General features: G+C 43.4%; 1 protein-coding gene across 6 annotated transcripts in view; it reads left to right on the forward strand.

Moving 5' to 3' along the window:
• Positions 1 to 20,056, forward strand: part of MAGI3 (membrane associated guanylate kinase, WW and PDZ domain containing 3) — a 201,074-nt gene that overhangs the window by 119,132 nt on the left and 61,886 nt on the right. For 5 of the 6 annotated variants that reach the window (XR_005065430.1, XM_037038724.1, XM_037038726.1 and 2 more), the window contains exons 3-6: positions 5,477 to 5,596; positions 11,409 to 11,618; positions 14,305 to 14,479; positions 19,121 to 19,200. Coding sequence is in view for 5 of the 6 variants with exons in the window: in XM_037038724.1 (XP_036894619.1) it covers positions 5,477 to 5,596; positions 11,409 to 11,618; positions 14,305 to 14,479; positions 19,121 to 19,200 (585 nt within the window). In the remaining variant the exon portion in view is untranslated. The remainder of the gene's footprint in view (positions 1 to 5,476; positions 5,597 to 11,408; positions 11,619 to 14,304; positions 14,480 to 19,120; positions 19,201 to 20,056) is intronic. The other variant, XM_037038728.1, reaches the window with a different exon arrangement.

Raw genomic sequence — 20,056 nt, forward strand, 5'->3', positions numbered from 1 at the left:
CCTTAAAATGAAAACGAAAAACTTGTGTTATCAAAAGGCTTTTAAAAGTGAAAAAAATATATAGAGTGGGAACAATACTGTCTGTTCTCCTACATTTGTTTCTAGGAGGCAAATAGGCTTCTATATGATTAGTAAATAGGAAGGAGAATGCTGTCGATTTAACCAGGTGATACCGGTTTCATTCCGTTTTCCTGAACAAGCTCATGCTTTGCATCAGCAAGTAGCAGTGAGGAAACAGAATACACAAACACAGCCGAGTGACGCATAGGCCGTACAGGACTCACACCCATCTCAACTCGGCCTCTTTTCACAGACATGCACTTTATCTTAAAGTTGCTTATCCTATGTTTTGCCTTGTCATCATTGTTCAGTGGCCTCACCCCCCCTCATTCCCCTGTTTGTCGGGCTACCTTTTCTTTTCACTTTTTTGAAGGCTAGGTATTATATTTATTCTAGTATTTGTAATGAGGAATGTAACATGGTTCTTAAATTGCATTCATATTTTTAACTAGGATTGCTATTGATTTGGTAGTGTTAGGAAGTTGCCGTAGGTTTTGAGAGTTCAAACCTGGCCCTATTTTCTCCGTAATCTCTGATGCTTTGGGTGCACAATTTTGCAGAAAGCACTGTTCCAAGAAAGCGTGTTTCACATCTCAGCTGAAACCCCCCGTTTGCAACACATGCATCTGCTGTGCTTTGTTGATATTAAGACAATTACTTCGCATTTTAACCTCCCTGCACTTAGATTGTGTTTCAGTAGATGGCACCTTCCAATTACACTCACTGGGGTTTTTGGTGCGGGCACGGGGAGAGAACAACGGTGCTTTTCAGGAGCCGGCGTATTCTTGGATGCGACAAAATACTGTGGTATCCGGAAAGTAAAGAACTACGCAGGATGTTTAAAGAGACAGGGAACCCAGGCCCTGACGGGTGAGGCTTAGTGGGTTGGGCATCATCCTGCAGACCAGAGGTCGCCGGTTCAATCCCAGGTGAGGGCGCATGCTCAGGTTGCAGGTTCAGTTCCCGTTGGGGGCGTGCAAGATGCAACCGATCGATGTTTCTCTCACACACTGATGTTCCTCTCCCTCTCTTTCTCCCTCCCTTTCCCTCTTTCTAAAAATAAATAAAACCTTAAAAAAAGAAAAAGAAATGACAGGCAACCCAGCAGAGATGTGGCAAAAGACTTGAATAGCCACTTCACAACAGAGAAAACCTCTACGGCTAGTAAATATACGAAAAAAAAATGTGTCATCTCATAAGGCAGTTGCTCAATAAATTACCCGGATGCTTTTACATACTTAGCATGTTGACCAAGTTTTAAAAACCTGGTAAGTGTTGATGTGGACACAAAAGTATGTCTAAGGTACGATTCCATTCACATGAAGTCACAAAACAAGCACAGCTAAGCCGTGTTGCTTAGAAATGCATTGCTTAGTTAGTAAAAACATTTGAAGAAGAAGGAAGTTATCACCAATGTCAAGATGGTGGCTACCTCTGGGGGTCGGGGGAGGGAGAGAGTTTGGGTTGGAGGCGCACAGTAGGGCTTTGGTGTCACGGTGATGTTTTGTTTCTTCACCTGCATGGGTCCGCTTTCTTATGACTTGTTTAACTTCACACACACACTTTATCCACCCTTCTGTAGACTTTAGAATAAGAGTGTAAAAAGGGGAATGAGCCGTCCTCTGTCCAGTGTTGTTGGTAGGTCAGGCCACAGGAGCCTTGACCGTGGGGGTTTAGCAGAGTGGGGGCTACCAATGAACACAGCTAACTGTCACAGCAGCATGGTTGGGAACAAGGCCCACCGGGAGGGGCCCCAGAGGGTGACAGGAGAGCAGTCGGAGATGGTGAGTCAACAGAACTTGCCGGAGGCATTTTTGCGTCTAGAGGAAAACTATAGTGGTGACTGGAGGGGGGCAGGAGCTTTATGTTAAATATGTTGAGTGTCAGATAATACGCAGATGAATTTTCTGGGATGCTGAAGGCAGCTGGGGTAGGATGGGGGAGGGGGAGGATTTCTTATGTGTATGGGATGACATTTGAGGGGCGGAAGTGAACATTTGTAATACTGGAAATATGTATGTTGGAATCATGCGTAAAATCTTGTATTTGTTCATGGAAAGAAGCACGGACACCGTCTAGCTCAATAGCACTCTGCAGAAAGGGGTGAACCCACAGGGATCAAGTGTGTGCCTAAGATCCTGCCCTTAACAGTGACCCCCCATGAAAACGCTGAGTTGCTCCTGCCCTTTGGTCCATACTCTTTTTATGGTATTATCTACAATGTGGTTTGTTCTTAAATTGGGTTTTATAGAAGCATTCTGTGTTATAGTAGAGTTTATTTGGATAACATTTCAATAGGCCTTTTCTGCATAACAGACCACTCCAGATTTAATGGCTTACAGTGACCCTCATGTATGTATTTCTCATGACCCCACGAGTTGGCTGAGCTCAGCGGGGACCACTCACATGGCTGTTGTCACCTGGGGTCGGAGGGGCTCAGATGGCCCCGCTCGCGTCTGGCCTTGCTGCTGTTTGCTGGCTGGGCTCTCTCAGCAGTCAGGAGTCTAGAATGGACTTGCGCAACTGGCAGCGGGAGCATGCGCACTGCCAGCGGGACGTGCACACTGGCAGCGGGAGCATCCCAGCAAGGCCTCGGTGGAGGTGGAGACTCCTGAACTTACACGGAGTGTCCTGTCTCCCACATTCAACTGCGCAAACAAGTCATAAATCCAGTCCAGATTCGAGGGGTGAGACGAAGGCCCCATCTCTTAAAAGACGGCGAAGCAGAGTATTGTGGCCATCGTTTTCCACTTATCACAGATAATTACAAATTTTGAATTTAATCATCGAGTTTATGTTCTAATGTTAATTTTTACTTACTGTGGGGCTAAAAGCTGTTCATTTGGAGGAATCTAACAATGCAGTTTTAGTCAACATACGAGAAACAAAAATCTGGCAATGAAAAGTGTGTTATGTTAAGAAAAAAGAATTTATATTTTCCAGATTTTGTATCCCCTGTAGTGTAAAGTAGGTAAATGATCATTTTTATAAAAAAATATGGAGGGGAAATGTATTGAATACAACAATCTTTGTTGCTTAGAATGAATGTTAGCTTAATCATTTTCTGATATCATTACCATCAATGTTTTATCATCACCTTTGTGAATTTTTCTCACGTTATAGACTATAATAGAATGTGATAACAATTATAAGGTAGGAGCAATAAATATTTTCCCATGAATGAGTTATAATCAGCATATTGGTAGCACTGTGCTAATTACATTGGAGTAAACGTTTACTTAATTTACTCAACAACCACCTGTACTGTGTACCTGTGCCGATTCTCACAGTCTGCCACCCCGTGGGGCCATCACTCTGAACCAAGTAGACACGGGCCCCAAATATTGCCATATCCTGGGTGGACCCAGGGAAGGCTCATTAAAGGAACTTCTAAGCCAGGACCTGAAGGACGAGCAGCAGTTTAGCTGAAGTAAGTGGGAAAGGGGATAGGAAGTCGTCAAGGGGAAGGAATGGCTTGGTCAAAGGAATGCTTGGCCTTGGAGGTAAGCAAGTGCAAAAAACAGAAGAATTGAAAAAAAATCTATGATGCTAACACCTAGAATGTGGAAGGTGATGCTTGGCCTTGGAGGTAAGCAAGTGCAAAAACCAGAAGAATTGACAAAAATCTACGATGCTAACACCTAGAATGTGGAAGGGGTGGGGCAAGAACAACACTGGAGAAGTCGAGTCTGGGTCTTATGCCAGGGATCATGGGAAACCAATGATGGGTTTAGCATCTTTGCTGAGATTGTTGCTTTAGAAAAGTCACGGCTATGGTTTGGGTAAGGGGTGCAGCGCAGGGAGAAGAAAGGAGGCAGGACAGACCACAGCTGGTGACAGACAGGGGTTGGGTGAGTGTGGGAACAGAGGGCAGTGTGGGAATGCTGGAGGAATCGGGAGCTGGAGTCAACCAGATTGGGGGACTGGAGGCGGAGTGCAGGGAGGAACCCAGGTGGCCCCAGGGCTCTGGGCTAGAGTGCTCTCAGTGAGGGGGGGGGGCAGGTGTGGGGAGGCCTCCTGGCACAGGTCTTGCTGCTACGCCCCAACTCTGTTTCCAGGTTGAATGCCTTGATCTCTTTTTTGTATCTAGTTTTGAAATGACATTTTTAACATCAGTTCGTATAGTTACCAATTCTTACTCAGTAAGATTCAAAGGGAGAAATACTGTTATAAACTGAATGTATACCTTGGGTCTGAAAGAAGGTTTTTACAGCTGACCTTTGAACAACACAGGTTTGAATTGCATGGGTCCACTGATATGCAGGGTTTTTTCAATAAATGTACAGTGAGCGATCCATATCCTCAGGTTTTGCATTGGGCACCCAACCGAGGATTGAAAACAGTGTTTTCTGTCTGCGGTTGGGACTCCATGGATGCTGGGGGCCAACTGTGTGCATTGTTCTGCACCCTAATGTGTAAGGCACTGGAGTATCCATCCAGTTAGGTCTCCTGGAACAAATCTCCATGGATACTGAGGGGGGACTGTTAGTTAAGTTTAGGGGGAGGCAACAGCTATACCTGGATTTTTACCTGTGCATGTGGAGGGTGGGTGTCAGTGCCTCTAACCCCCGTGTTGTCCAAGGATCAACTGTACTTCAGTAGGAATTCACTAGTGGCCTGAAATTTAGTGCTCTGTTGCTGAATTTCATTAAACAGTTTACTTACTGCTTAATTTTTTTTAACTGCTTAATTTCATAATTAACATTTGTCCAAGTTTTAAAAATAGAGTTCATTAAAATAACTTAATTTTTTCTCTTTTAATTGTTNCAGTGCCTCTAACCCCCTTGTTGTCCAAGGATCAACTGTACTTCAGTACGAATTCACTAGTGGCCTGAAATTTAGTGCTCTGTTGCTGAATTTCATTAAACAGTTTACTTACTGCTTAATTTTTTTTAACTGCTTAATTTCATAATTAACATTTGTCCAAGTTTTAAAAATAGAGTTCATTAAAATAACTTAATTTTTTCTCTTTTAATTGTTCTGTGCCTCTAGTAAGAAGAACATTAGTTTCTTTTCTCTAAGGAAGAAGAAATGTATAAGATAGCTACATAAAAATGAATCTTTTATCAGTGGATTATATTAAGCATTGATAATTGAGGTTTAAGAGAACTTACTGTTGTGTCTTAAGAAGTTCAGCTTTCTGGGACACTGAAATGTTGTAGTCCTTGTGGTTGTGAACTCCACGGCTCTCTGCAGATTTTATGAAAGCAGACTGACCCCTTCTGCATCGTTTATTGTCCTGCTTCCACTTGGGAATGTTAGCTGGCCTCAGATGTTCTGGTCCTCGTCCCTGTCAGGACAGTGGTCTGTTCCCCCTGTGTGTGTTCTATAGGCTGCACTGTCTATTATTTGCAATATTTTGTTAAGTTTAAAAGTACTTTACAACCTATTTTTTTTCTTGTTTTTTTTCCCTTAGGCACCACAAGGGCTCCCAGGGATGGGGAAGTACCAGGGGTGGACTATAATTTCATTTCTGTTGAGCAGTTCAAAGCCCTGGAAGAGAGTGGAGCATTGTTAGAAAGTGGAACGTATGATGGTATGTCCCCAGATGTTGACAACAGTGACCCAGAACACTATCTGAATTATGATTTTGGACTGGAATTACGGTTTTACTAAACAAAAAAGTTTTCTATTGGTTTTGGGGAGAATTGTCTTTTAATTAGGGTATTTGTAATTTACTGGTTAAAGTGAGATTGAGCAATAATCAAAAGCATTTCATCATATTAGTAAGTCAATTAGCCCTGGCCAGTGTGGCTCAGTGGATTGAATGTCGGCCTGTGAACCAAAGGGTCACAGGTTGGATTCCCAATCAGGGCACGTGCCTTGGTGCAGGCCAGGTCCCCAATAGGGGGGGCACTCGAGAGGAAACTACACACTGATGGTTCTTTCTCTCCCTCCCTTCCTCTCTCAAAATAAATACATAAAATATTTTTAAAAATAAATCAATTATGAACAATACACTGAAAATATTCAAATTAACTAGTTTGCATATTTCATAGTAATTCACATTCATCATTTGAACTCAGCAAGTGTTTGTAGATTTCTTCCTATTTGTGATTGAGAATTAAAATACTGTACACTTAAAAAAAATCTATTTATACCTTGGTTAGGTTGAGGAAAAATGAATATAGAATTGGGGGAAAAACAAGAAGAACAGAAAAATTGGTTTTCTTTTTATATCTCTTTCCTCTACCTACTTGATTCTAAGAAGTACGGATTTAAGCTCAAGTTCAATTTTTAAATGATTCTATGTTAGATCCTTTTATTCCCTAGGTGACACTCTTCCCTGGCAAGCTTGTCCACTCCCGTAGTGCCCTGCGCTGTTGTATCATTGCTTTATCATGCTGCTACTGTAATTGCCTTTTTCAGAAGCTCGGGGAAGGCAGACATGGTGTCTTTGTTGCTCAATATTATCTTCAGTGCCTAAGATGATGTTCAATAACATCTCACTTTTATTTCAACCTATCCAAATATGTGTTTGTGTCCCGTCCAAAAGAGTGATTCTTCACCATTTCTCTCTTGAGCAGCTCTGTGAGTTGAAAACAGTAGAGACACCATTCGCTTCCCTTTTCTCGCAGTTCCTGTCTAGTCTGTTACCAAACCCGGTCCTTTCTGCCTTTGCTACAGCAGCTTTCTCAACGCCTTTCTTCTCACTTTGCCACCTCATGGTAGGCCCGCCAGGTGAGCTCGCGTCGAGGGCGCCGAGTAGTGTCATTTGTTTCCGTTTCTTCCCCGTGTCCCCTCCTTCCTGCCATTGCTACCCTGCTGCTGCCCCTCCAGCACGGCTCTGCTCATGCCCTCTCTCCTCCTGAGAATCTTCAGTGAGTCCTTCTGGCTGCTAAGTTTGAGCCAGCTACCCTTTCTGGACTTAACTCCAACAAGTTCTTCCATTTGTTCCTTTTTTTTTTTTGGACCCACTTTTTAAGTATCTTCTATGTGCCAAGCGCTATCAGAGGGACTAGAGATGCTGTGGTGAACAATACTGAAATAATACTGTCTTAATAAATCCTATGCTGAGTGGGAAAGGCAGTCAGAACAAAGTAACTATAAATTGAGGTGTTATGAAGGAAACAAAAACAAGGGATTTAAAGAAAATCATAGGAATGTCTTACTTAGATAAGGTGGCCAGTGAAGACTTCTCAGAGGAAGCAGCAGCTGCTTGTTTTTTATTTTATGCGAACAGCCTGCTCTTCCTTCACCTCTGTCTTAAAGCCAGCCATTGCAATGTGCTTCCCATGTATGTTTTTGTTTATGTTCTTGCAAAATGTGTAGTTATTTACTCCAGACTGTGTTCTAGGTCTCCTTCAGTTATAACTGTCTCCACTTACTGCTGTGTTTTTAGAGCCCTCCACGTGGCTCTACTGCATTCGCATGCAACTCACTGCTTCCCAACGGCTGCCCAGCACCTTATTGTGAGTCCCCTGCATCTTGCCTACCCGCGCCCCTGCTCCTGGGCTTCCGAGTGCCTCCAGCTCCCCGTCACCACCCATTAAGTTGCAGCAAACATTCCCGCACGTGTCTTCTTCCCGACCCGCGTGACAGGGTCTGGAAGACAGACCCAAGGGCAGACTCCTGGGGTTACGCACTCTGCAGTCCGCGTCCCCACCAGCCGTGCGTGAGGCCTGCTCCACACCCTCAGCCGCACCAGGCCTTGTCCAGCTCTACAGTTTTGCCAGCCTGACGGTTACAGAGGAGGTTATCTCAGTTAGACTTTAGTTTTTCTGGATGTCGGAGAGCTTGAGCATCTCTTCATCTGCTTATTAGTTTGGGGGGCTTCGGAAGATTGTCTATTTATTTGTTTGCTTTGTCAATTTTTTTAAAAAATGGGATCTCAATTGCATTCCAGTTTGCATTCTTTAGATATTTAATTGTATTTAGATATTAATTCCTTATCCAATATAGATGTTTTCTCCCATTCTTTTACCTAATAACCTTGTCCTGTGTCTCTTCTTTAAACAGAAATCCTTAGTTTTTGTTTGTCCGATTTGTCACTATTCTCCTTAAGACTTGTATTTTTGAAATTTTGTCTAAGAAGCCCTTCTCTGCCCTGAGGTCATGAAGATACTCACCTACATTTCCTTCTGCTAAGTATAAAAACATGTTACGTGTTTGACTGAGTAGCATATTAGATGTTATTAATTACCATGTGCTCAAGTCAAAGGAAATGAAAACTGAAATATCAAAAACCATTTCACATGCATCATACTGCCCAAAATTGTAAAGCATGATAATTGAAGGAAATGGAAACCCCTCCCATGCACAGCTGGCAAGAGTATAAAACGAAACAGTCCCTTTGGGGGCAGCCAGGCAATAGCTAGTAAGTTCAAAGGTGCACGGAGTTCCAGCCCAGCAGTTACCCCCCAGATGCCTGCCCTGGAGAGACCCTTGTCTGCGGGCATGTGCAGGCAGCGTAGTCTCCATAGCAATGTGCGAGATGGTGAGGGGATGGAAGCAACTCTCCTGATAGGGGAATGGGTACGATGCACTTTAATCTGTTCTTTAGAAAGTGGGCCCTGGCTGGTGTAGCTCAGTGGATTGAGCGCGGCCCTACAAACCAGACAATCACGGTTCGATTCCCAGTCAGGGCACATGCCTGGGTTGCAGGCCAGTTCCCAGCAGGGGACGCACGAGAGGCAACCATACATTGATATTTCTCTCCCTCTCTCCTTCCCTTCCCCTCTAAAGATAAATAAATAAAATCTTTTTTTAAAAAAAGTGGACTATTCTACAGCAGTTAAATGAACTAGAATGGACATGTCAACAAGAATAAGTCTTAGAAATATAACTATAAAAAGAACGTTGCAAAAGGACATACAGTATATTCAGAGAAAAGTTATGAAATGTTATTAAGAACACTTTATGAAGCTTTTATGAACAATAGTATTTGTGTGTCCTGTATGCATAGACATATGTATTTGATGTATACACGTGCAGGGGCATGACACGTGCTATCCTCAGGATAACTCGGAAAGAGCGGGCAGCACGGAGACAGGAAGTTAGGGCTCTAACAGTGTATGTGACCATATATATATATATATATATATGTGTGTGTGTGTGTGTGTGTGACCATATATATATGTGTGTGTGTGTGTGTGTGACCATATATATATATATATACACACACACATATATATATATGTGACTATATATATATATATAGGACATATATATATATATATATATGTCCTTGGAGGGGAAAGGGGGACCTGAAAGAACCTGGCAGAAGTTAATGTCTGGAGGCTGTGTAAATTATAAATAAGGAGGTTTTCTAATACTACTCTAATACTATTGTCTGTAATTTTATATATGTGTTTTGCCGTGTGCACCCATAGCTTTTGTGCACATTACACACAGGATTAGCATGCCCATTGTCATGCCCATGGTGTGCAGTCATTATACCCAAGTATAATGAGCATCCTTATTTTCCCTCAAAGGTTTGGGCAAAAAAGTGCACATTATACATGGCAAAATACGTTATATCTGAAATATCTAATGGTTCTACTGTAAAAATGAAAATACCTTCAGAAAAGAAAAAGAAAAAGCTCCAAAGTAGCGTCAAAAGGATGAAAAAATTCATTAATAACTATCATCAGAGCTCACAAGCTTTGTAATTTTATACCTTGCTGTAATCTGCAACCTTGATGTTTTCCAACAACTCAAGTAAAATAGATAGGTTTCCTTATAAGCAATGCTTATTATTAAAACTGATACTTTTTTAAAATAAGGAAACTGCCAGAATTTATTGTGAAGCCTCACAATGTTATCAGTGATTATGAACAACAATCACAATGTCCTGAATCTTTCTAATTTTCACCCTGGAAAAAAGATAAACTTTCTAGAGCTAGATAATGATTGCTAAGAATACACACTAAAAGGTGTTCCTAGTAAAAGTCCCATCCTTCGAGAAAACGGACCTTGAGTTTTTGTCCTGGTCGGTCTTCTTCCCCACCCCGACCTCAGTCGGGAGCGTCCCCCTGCCCTGTGCCCCAGAGAAGTGGGAACTGGCTTTTTGTCATCAGGTCCTTGCTTTCCTCGCGGGTCAGAAAGCTTGCTGAGGTCCCATTAGTCTGTTTTAATACGAACCTTTGTCTTCGTCTGCACGACAAGAATAATTCCATTCCAAACCTGGATTTGAAAGCAGGGGAGCAGTGGAGTGGGGGAGAGGCAAGATGTAACTGAAAAGCTTTCTAGTTTGATTTCACTGTTTTGCTTTGAGTATTTTAATAACAATACCACCTAAAGTGAAATTTCCAATGAATTTGTCTGAATACTTTCCCCTCCAAAACATGCCCAACCTGCGGTAAGCTGTGCTATTTGTGGACACAGTGTTACAATCGATAGCCCATGCCTTTTCATCTAGGGAAAAATACCTCATTGTACACCCTGTTAATTTACTTCATGGGGATGAGCATCTTCATTACCTCCTCGGGAGCCGAGGAATTTGTTTAGAAGATGTGACTTAAAAAACAAAATAAAAGAAGCTCAGTATTTTGCCCCCAAATCCTGTTTATCTTTTTATAACACCAGAAGAGTGATTGATGCCAGGTCAGAACTAGCAGGAGCCGCAAACTCCTGGTGTAACTGCACCCACTGAGCGCGTCCCCATTATGTTCGGCTGCCTAATGAGAACTGCATGACAAGCAGAGGAGATATTCATTGTTTTCATTGTATTCTGGAACATTTATTTTTACTGCAAAAATTACTGATCCTCAAGCCTTAACGCATTAAAGTATTCTTGCTTTCCTGAGAGTGTGCCAATATTGAATTATGCTAATAATGTCTCTATTTGTTCAACAAATTGTCAGAATGATATAATTAGATTCTCAGCAAAACTTTCAAAAATTACTTTTACATAAACAGCCTACATTTCACCACAGACTGGTTAATTCTTAGCCTTATCCTTTGCCCACATATTTCCTCATTTTAACAAAACAGTTCATTTTGTGAGTTAGTTTTCTTCTCCTTTACTCCCACTTTTACGCCAATGAGTCTTACACAAGAACACCTATGCATTTCAATTCACATATTAGGCCCTCCATTAGAACCCATGCAAAAGTGCAAGCCCTCATAGAATAAATAATCTATACACATTAAGTCAACTTCCTGGCTTTAGTGCGAATAGTGTTAAAATGTTAGATAACGTATGGTGAAGGGCACTTGAAAACTAGTCATCTTTACTCTTTCTGCCGCCTCCTCTTCCGAGAAGTGCTCTGACCTCCATTTGGCGGGCGGTGGTCATTCAGAAACTTCAGTGTCAGCCAATAGGACAGAGACATACGCTCGGCGTGTTGTGGCGATTCTCGATTCCACGGGAGTTTTTCCAGCTGCTGTCACTTGGTTCATTTCAGGAAACTTCTACGGCACTCCCAAGCCTCCAGCAGAGCCCAGCCCCTTCCAGCCCGACCCTGTGGATCAGGTCCTCTTTGATAATGAGTTTGACGCCGAATCCCAAAGAAAACGAACTACATCTGTCAGCAAGATGGAGAGAATGGACAGCTCCCTCCCCGAAGAGGAGGAAGATGAGGACAAGGAAGCCGTTAATGGCACCAGCACTGCAGGTTCGTAAACAGACAACCGACTCCTAAGCAGTCGTCCAGGTGGACTTCACCATGACCCCAGATGGGAAGTAGTGAGATTTTTCACAAAGCTCGTGCAGAGTAAGCGACAAGATTCCAGTATTTTATGTAAAGGTTTCATGTAGAGCAAACTATATTTCTGTCAGTCATCTTGTAAGCTGAAGTGAGTTGCCCCGAGTGGCCATTTTGTTAGATCAGTCATGAGGTGTCGTTAGTGATAATGTAAGGTGACATTATTCTACTGCAGCAATTTCCAACCAGTGAGCTGCAAGAAGTGACTGTTTAGTCAGGGGCACTGACCTCTTTCCCTTAGAGTGTCAAATAAAAAAATGGCAATGACCAACACAACAATAGCCCTTGGGTGTGAATAAATCAAGATTATACCTATGTTTTTGTCAAATCAGCAAAAAGTTTATTTTATTTTTTCAGATTTTATTTATTTTTAGAGACAGGGAAGGGAGGGAGAGAAACATCAGTGTGTGGTTGCCTCTTGAGTGCCCCCTACTGGGGACCTGGCCCACAACCCAGGCTTGTGCCCTGACTGGGAATCAAACCAGCGATTTTGTTTCTCTGTCTGGCACTCAACCACTGAGCCACACCAGCCAGGGCAGAAAATGTATTTTCTATTTAGTAATTAGTTTATATGTGCCACAAGATGAAAAACGTTGAAAATCACTGTCCTACTGCTTAAAAGACTTGAGATTCATTTCTGATGCTAGGATGTGGAGATCGTGTTGGCCTAAGTCCTCCTTTATGGGATGTAAACAAAATGTAGATGTTTTAAGGTATAGCCTTCAACCAAAACAAAAAGTACAGAGGTTTGGAAATAGGCTGTTAAATGTTATCTGAGAGGTTCGTTAGCAGCACTTTGACTTTAAATTCAGAATCAGTCAAAGAAAATTTCCGAATTGGCTCTCATATGTCTTAGAAAATGCGAAACCAACAGGAGTTTACTGGTGGAGCATCTTTGGAGCACCCCTAAAAATGTGGCAGCCCTGTAGGAAACTCTTTCACTTCCGGTTGAGAGTGTAAACTGGAAACCCCAGAGTCACAGCAGAACTAACTTCACTGCCATTTATTACAGTAATTATAATGCACTACACTAAGAAACACTGCAATATAAATATAATACAAAACACTACAGTGCAAGCTTCATGAGGCTTAGAACTTTTGCTTATTCTGTTCATTGTTGTATCCCTTGCACCACAGACAATGCCTGACACATAGTAGAAACTAAAAAATATACGTTATTGGTTCCCAGTAAATGAATGGGTTTGATCACGTCTCCAGATTTGCAGAACCCATTACCATATCATTTTCCTGAAGCTTCCTGATGTTCTCCTTTGTCAGGAATTAAAATTTGCTGTGTCGACTGTATTTGTTGCTTCAACACATTCACCATTCACGCCCCCTCCAGACTGTGAGTCCTGTTTTATGGTCCTAACGTCTCACATAGTTCACGTATTACCTCGATATATTTGGGTGAAAACAGGTCTGAAGAGGTTTAGGTGGATTCACATCTCGTTCTCTAGGGGTTGTCAAGGGAAATCAGCCAGTTTGTTTGTTTTAGTTTATTGGAGTTCATTAGTTAATAAAATTATGTAGATTTCAGCTGCACAGTTTAGTAAGACGTCATCTGTAGGCTGTGTTGATGTTCACCACCCCAAGTCATGTGTCTTTCCATCATCGTTTATCCCCCCTTTGCCCCCTGACCTCTCCCCACCCTCTGTCCTAAAGCCTTTTGATGCTGACGGCAGCTTAGCTCACCCACGAAACTAAGTCTGTTAACTTTTTTAACACTGGGGTTAGAAACTGCGAGTTTGTTCCAGTGTGGCGATTTCTATGTCCTGGGTGAGCAGGGCAAGGAGGCCGTGGCCCGGGCGTGGGTGGGGGCAAGGAGCAGTGGGAGGTGGGGGTGTAAATACCGTAGGGATGAGGAGTGCTGGGAGGTGATGCCTGTGGCCTCCTCCAGGGGTGTGATTCCCGCACACAGACTGCGGTCTGGAGTTACTGCAGTTGGTTGTGTGGTAAGTTCTGGAGACCAGTTCCAGGTGCATGCAGTGTGTACTCCCTGGGCAGTCACTGAGTTGTAGTGTGTTTACCTGCCTGTGGGCTTTGGGGCTCCAGAAGGATGCTAATACCACTGACAGAGAATTATATTTAACAATTAGGAGTCTGTGGAGTGTGATTCTTAAACATTAGTGTCACTTGAAAGGCCAAGGTTGAACACGTGCCAGGCAGCTCGGTGTCCCAGTGAAGAGCACAGACTGGCATCCTGGCTTTGCTGTTCATTTGCTGTGTGACCTGGACTGAATTAACCCAACCTCGCTGAGCCTCAGCTTCCTCATCTGTAAAATGGGAAGAGTAGCAATGCATTCTCCCGGGGGTGAGTGAGGGTTATGAATTAATATGTGTGACGAGCTCAAAGTAGAGCCTGGCAGTAAAGGGACCCTGCGGTGCTCTGACGGCGTCCTCGTTAGCTTTCTCTGGGTTAACAGAGGCTCAGTCGGTGCTGAGTTGATTCTGGAGTTGTTTTTTTGCTGACAGCACAATGTGGACACAGAGACAAGGGAATCTGCAGTAAATGTGTGGCATTTTGTGAGAAACCAAGAGCACTGTTGGAAGAGTATACGTTTCCCTACTTTTCACACTGCTCTGTTTTGCACAGAACACAGGGAGAGGCATTCTGAGTCCTCCGACTGGACGAAGATCGTCCCAAGTTACAACCAAACCAATAGCTCTGTGGACTTCAGAAACTACATGATGAGAGACGAGACTCTGGAGCCGCTGCCCAAAAACTGGGAGATGGCCTACACGGACGCGGGGATGATCTACTTCATTGAGTAAGCGGCGCCTGCCCCTTTGCCGATGTGCCCCACGCTGCGAGACTTGTCGGTTCAGCCAAGTTCAGCCTTGCTCCTCAAGGCTTCTGTGTCTCCCTTCTTCCTTTGAAATATTCTTCACGATTATAGTTATTCTTCAATTTTATAGTTGATTCTTAGTTTGACCTTTCTCCCTGGGTGGTGTTTTGTTTGTATTTGACTTAGACAAAGAGATAGTGTATTCAATTTCTGGTTTTAGAAAAACAGGAGGACTAAAAACAGATCTATCACTAATAATGAAAAATATAAGAAATAAAGAGGTTTTGCTTCGCTTTTTTTCCCCCCCAATCTTTGGGTATGTTGTCCCTCTTAATGAGCATTTCTAGAAAGTCTGTTATGAACAAGTCTAGAGGGAGTTATTATATGAGGGAAGACACACTTCTTATCTGAGCTAAGTATTTTTAGTCCTAGAGTTTGGGTTTGGTATTTTCAGGCAAAAAGGATAATGGAGGAAAATCACTGACCCTCCGAATAATTGGTAAAATACAAATTCACACACACGTACACAACTAGGACATGAAAAGGGCACTATGAGTATGCTTACATTTACAGAGAGGGAACACCCTATGGGTTCATTCAGTCAACCTAAAATTTTATATTGCTTACACCTGAGAATATTGCATAACTAATTATCAGCAGTTTTATTATGAAGTATTTTTATATTCTCGTGCAGCAATAGTTTCCATCTTTAAACTAATTTGCCCAGAGGTAAGATATCAATGTAGTAAAGTTACAGAATATAATAATTAAAACACCAAGAACTGGACACTACACTCAAAAAGAGCACCTCCTTAGAAATGAATCAGGGGCAGGAGATTCGGATGTGTTTCCTCAATTGGTCCCAAATCCCACATCCTTCACGTAGAATGAGCATCTTGCTGCACCAAGTGAGATTCCGGTGTTTAAAAGATGTAGATTTTGTGTGCATGGTGTTCATTTTGCCATGTGTGGTGAATTACTGATTTTGCTCTACATTTATACAAACAGTAATGGCATGGATTATACACAACAGACACAACCAGGTATACACTTCTCGATGGGCGATTTAAGGAGTTTTTCGAGGGTGATTTAGACTCGACTTTCACGCTGACTTTAGAGCTAACCCCCCAAGTGAGAGGTAGAGCCACTCACTGCACGCAGCTAGATCTTCAGAAACCAATTATGCGACATTGAATCTGATACAACGTCACCCTGCAAACGGGGAAAAGTTAGTAAATTGGGGGGGGGGGCAGATTTGTATAAGAAATGTCTTTGTAGGTGAACATTGTCAAAAGGGATTGATGGCCTAAATGTAAGATCTGAAGCTATAAAACTTCTAGAAGAAACCACAGGGGAAAAGCTTTATGACATTGAACTTGGCAAGGACTTCTTGGGCACGATGTAAAAAGCACAGGCAACAAAAGCCGAAAAAGACAAATGTGGCCGCATCAAACCTACTGAGCCTGTGCAGCCGGAGCGGGGGCGGGGAGGGCAGCCTCAGGGGCAGGAGGAGGCACTTGGAGACCACTGTCTAAGAAGGGTTAGTATCCAGACCAGGGTGGAATATTATTTGCTGCTGGATAGAGCTCTCTCGTTTGCCGTAGCGGAAGTGTTTGGTCTGTGTCACTGGGTGCTGTCAAATCATGCCTCTGTGAGTAAGTGACACTGGGCGGTCGTCTTTAGCTCCTGTGTTTTGGGTATCACCGCGCGGGCATCTCTCCCTTCAGAAATAGTGAGATCCCAGTGGATGGCCTCCACCTGCTAATGCTGCCAATGCAGCAGTGCAAACTCGGGCCCGTCAAAATCAAAGTTAGCTTTCCTTAAGTAACTGGTTCTCATTTAGAACCTCTTTTGTAAGATATGCTCATGTGTGTGTGTTTTTTTTTTTTTTTTTAACAATGTGTGTGTGCTGCTAGGCCTCTGTGGAGTCTTAATCCTTTTCATTTTGGTAAAATGGATTTAACTGGAGAAATTACCGCACAGAACGGGTAACAGACGTTCTAGAAACAATCCGAGTCTCCTGCTGAGACCATGCATATTCAGAACCCAAAGAAAGTTCTGCCACTCTCCAGTGTGAGTGCCCCGGCAGCCTGCGGGAGGAGCTGCTCAGCAGGCAGCTCCGGACGTTAGAACAGGTGTGCGGAGAGATGGCCAGTGCCCTGAGGCCGGGGCTCCAACTCCGAAAACTGGCCGATGCAGGGACCTGTGAGCCGATCTCACGACAAAGACCCCCAGAAAAGATACCCTGTTCACCTGGCTACTCTCACACTATTTGACAGTAACTTTCATTTGGTGGCCTCCCGATATATTTTCTACTGTGACTTTGTCTTCCTTTACTCTCCTCACATCTCAGATACTTAAACTCCACTGTAACACTGGTTGCCTGCCCCGCAGTGTGACGGTTTTGAGTCAGCGCTCGTGTCTGCTGCCTGGTGGCCTGGTGTGAGGCTCCCGTGACCTCCCGTGAAATTAAACAGATGCTGCTCTTTGAAAGCATCTGTGGCCTACCTCCTAATAAAACGGGGTGTGGGGCGGTCTTTTTGGTCTACCTCTTTTTTTTCTATTAAATATATGGTCCATACTGATGAAAACTNCCACTCACTGCACGCAGCTAGATCTTCAGAAACGAATTATGCGACATTGAATCTGATACAACGTCACCCTGCAAACGGGGAAAAGTTAGTAAATTGGGGGGGGGGGCAGATTTGTATAAGAAATGTCTTTGTAGGTGAACATTGTCAAAAGGGATTGATGGCCTAAATGTAAGATCTAAAGCTATAAAACTTCTAGAAGAAACCACAGGGGAAAAGCTTTATGACATTGAACTTGGCAAGGACTTCTTGGGCACGATGCAAAAAGCACAGGCAACAAAAGCCGAAACAGACGAATGTGGCCGCATCAAACCTACAGAGCCTGTGCAGCCGGAGCGGGGGCGGGGAGGGCAGCCTCAGGGGCAGGAGGAGGCGCTTGGAGACCACTGTCTAAGAAGGGTTAGTATCCAGACCAGGGTGGAATATTATTTGCTGCTGGATAGAGCTCTCTCGTTTGCCGTAGCGGAAGTGTTTGGTCTGTGTCACTGGGTGCTGTCAAATCATGCCTCTGTGAGTAAGTGACACTGGGCGGTCGTCTTTAGCTCCTGTGTTTTGGGTATCACCTCGAGGGCATCTCTCCCTTCAGAAATAGTGAGATCCCAGTGGATGGCCTCCACCTGCTAATGCTGCCAATGCAGCAGTGCAAACTCGGGCCCGTCAAAATCAAAGTTAGCTTTCCTTAAGTAACTGGTTCTCATTTAGAACCTCTTTTGTAAGATATGCTCATGTGTGTGTGTTTTGTTTTTTTTAACAATGTGTGTGTGTTGCTAGGCCTTTGTGGAGTCTTAATCCTTTTCATTTTGGTAAAATGGATTTAACTGGAGAAATTACCGCACAGAATGGGTAACAGATGTTCTAGAAACAGTCCGAGTCTCCTGCTGAGACCATGCATATTCAGAACCCAAAGAAAGTTCTGCCACTCTCCAGTGTGAGTGCCCCGGCAGCGTGCGGGAGGAGCTGCTCAGCAGGCAGCTCCGGACGTTAGAACAGGTGTGCGGAGAGATGGCCAGCGCCCTGAGGCCGGGGCTCCAACTCCGAAAACTGGCCGATGCAGGGACCTGTGAGCCGATCTCACGACAAAGACCCCCAGAAAAGATACCCTGTTCACCTGGCTACTCTCACACTATTTGACAGTAACTTTCATTTGGTGGCCTCCCGATATATTTTCTACTGTGACTTTGTCTTCCTTTACTCTCCTCACATCTCAGATACTTAAACTCCACTGTAACACTGGTTGCCTGCCCCGCAGTGTGACGGTTTTGAGTCAGCGCTCGTGTCTGCTGCCTGGTGGCCTGGTGTGAGGCTCCCGTGACCTCCCGTGAAATTAAACAGATGCTGCTCTTTGAAAGCATCTGTGGCCTACCTCCTAATAAAACGGGGTGTGGGGCGGTCTTTTTGGTCTACCTCTTTTTTTTCTATTAAATATATGGTCCATACTGATGAAAACTTAGTGTCATAGAGCTTCATTCTACCCATCATCTTTACTCAACACATCACAGAAACAGACACGGTAAAACTTCTTATTTTATTTGCCTCTACGTTCGTTTTATTTCACATAGCCCCAGGAGCCCAGAGGCTGTGTCTGGTTGTTCATCTCTGTGTTCCCAGCCCCCAGCACAGGGGCCCCACATCACGGGGGCTCAAGAAATGCAGTGTTTTCCACAGGGAAGGAGGAAGGAATTCAGCCAGCGAGCAGATAGGGTTTTCAGCGATAACACAGAGCAGGGGGCTGTAGCTCACCCTTTGAAACGTTGTGACCGCTTTAGAAAGTGTCCTCTGAACTTGTTATCTCATCCCTGCTTTAGAATCCTCGTTCTCAGATCCTCGCCGCTAGCCTTACGTTCCTTTAAGGCAGTTTTGCAGTAACGGACTGTGGGCAGCGGGATCACTGAATCGGAGGTGGACTAACGGAGCCTGTGGGAGATGAATATTCTAGTATCATACACCCTCGAGTCACTTTCACTCTTTGCTTTTGATAGTGTTTTTCTCCATCTTTATGTTACCGTTTCTAATTGAAATCTTTATTCTGCAGCCACAATACCAAAACAACCACCTGGTTGGATCCTCGTCTTTGTAAGAAAGCCAAAGCCCCCGAGGACTGCGAAGATGGAGGTAGGTGCAGAAGCCTTTTATGCCACGTTCTCCTAATTGCTTCTCGCTCTTCTCGCATAGACGGTGAGTTTTCCGAGACCCTAAGCGAACCGAGGTGTGCGGCGGGGCGGTAGCACTGGGCCGATCTCGTCGCCATCACCTGACTGGCAGCCCTGTCGTTGCCTCTAATTTCACGAGACACTTTGTTTCTCTCTTTTTTAAGGGTTTTGTGATTAAATCTCTTGTAAAAAAATCTTAATACAAATAAATTTGTTGCCTCTTTTACATGTACTTTAAAGATAATTTTTTAATAATAGACCAACTTGACAAACTTTAAAAGTTCCAAATAACTATTTTAATAAATTAGGTACATTCTCAACCACAGAGTAGCCTCATCATGCTTGTTAACCCTTCAAAAATATATTTAATTTAGTATCACAAGGCTAGATATGCTGGTATCTATGGCTAATTTTTAGCCATTTAGAGCAGCATTGGAAACCCCATGAAAGTCTTTGATAAACCGACCACCCATAATTCATACTGCTCAGTACTGCAATTCTTTATGAATCACTGGATAATACTGTTTGTCTGTCTTGTATGCTTTTGATTGTATTTACTATTCTTACAAGTAAATATAGAATTTACCCTAACCAAAATCGTTTGCTATGCCTTCTTGAGCATAGGGTGCAGGTGAAAAGAATTGTGTTCATTTTGTGTCACTCATCAGCAATGAAGTACTTTAGTTAAAAAAATAAGTGGTTTAGAATGAGGTTCAGGTAGTTCTCCCCATAGATTGAATTCCAGTCCTTTAAAAAACATTAAACAGAATTGTTCAGCATGATTGCAGTGTCAAGAATTTTCTTAGGAACAAGCAATT

This window comes from Sturnira hondurensis, unplaced genomic scaffold, assembly GCF_014824575.4.
Source record: "Sturnira hondurensis isolate 20B ecotype Veracruz unplaced genomic scaffold, ASM1482457v3 Scaffold0024822, whole genome shotgun sequence".
Classification (NCBI taxonomy): domain Eukaryota; kingdom Metazoa; phylum Chordata; class Mammalia; order Chiroptera; family Phyllostomidae; genus Sturnira; species Sturnira hondurensis.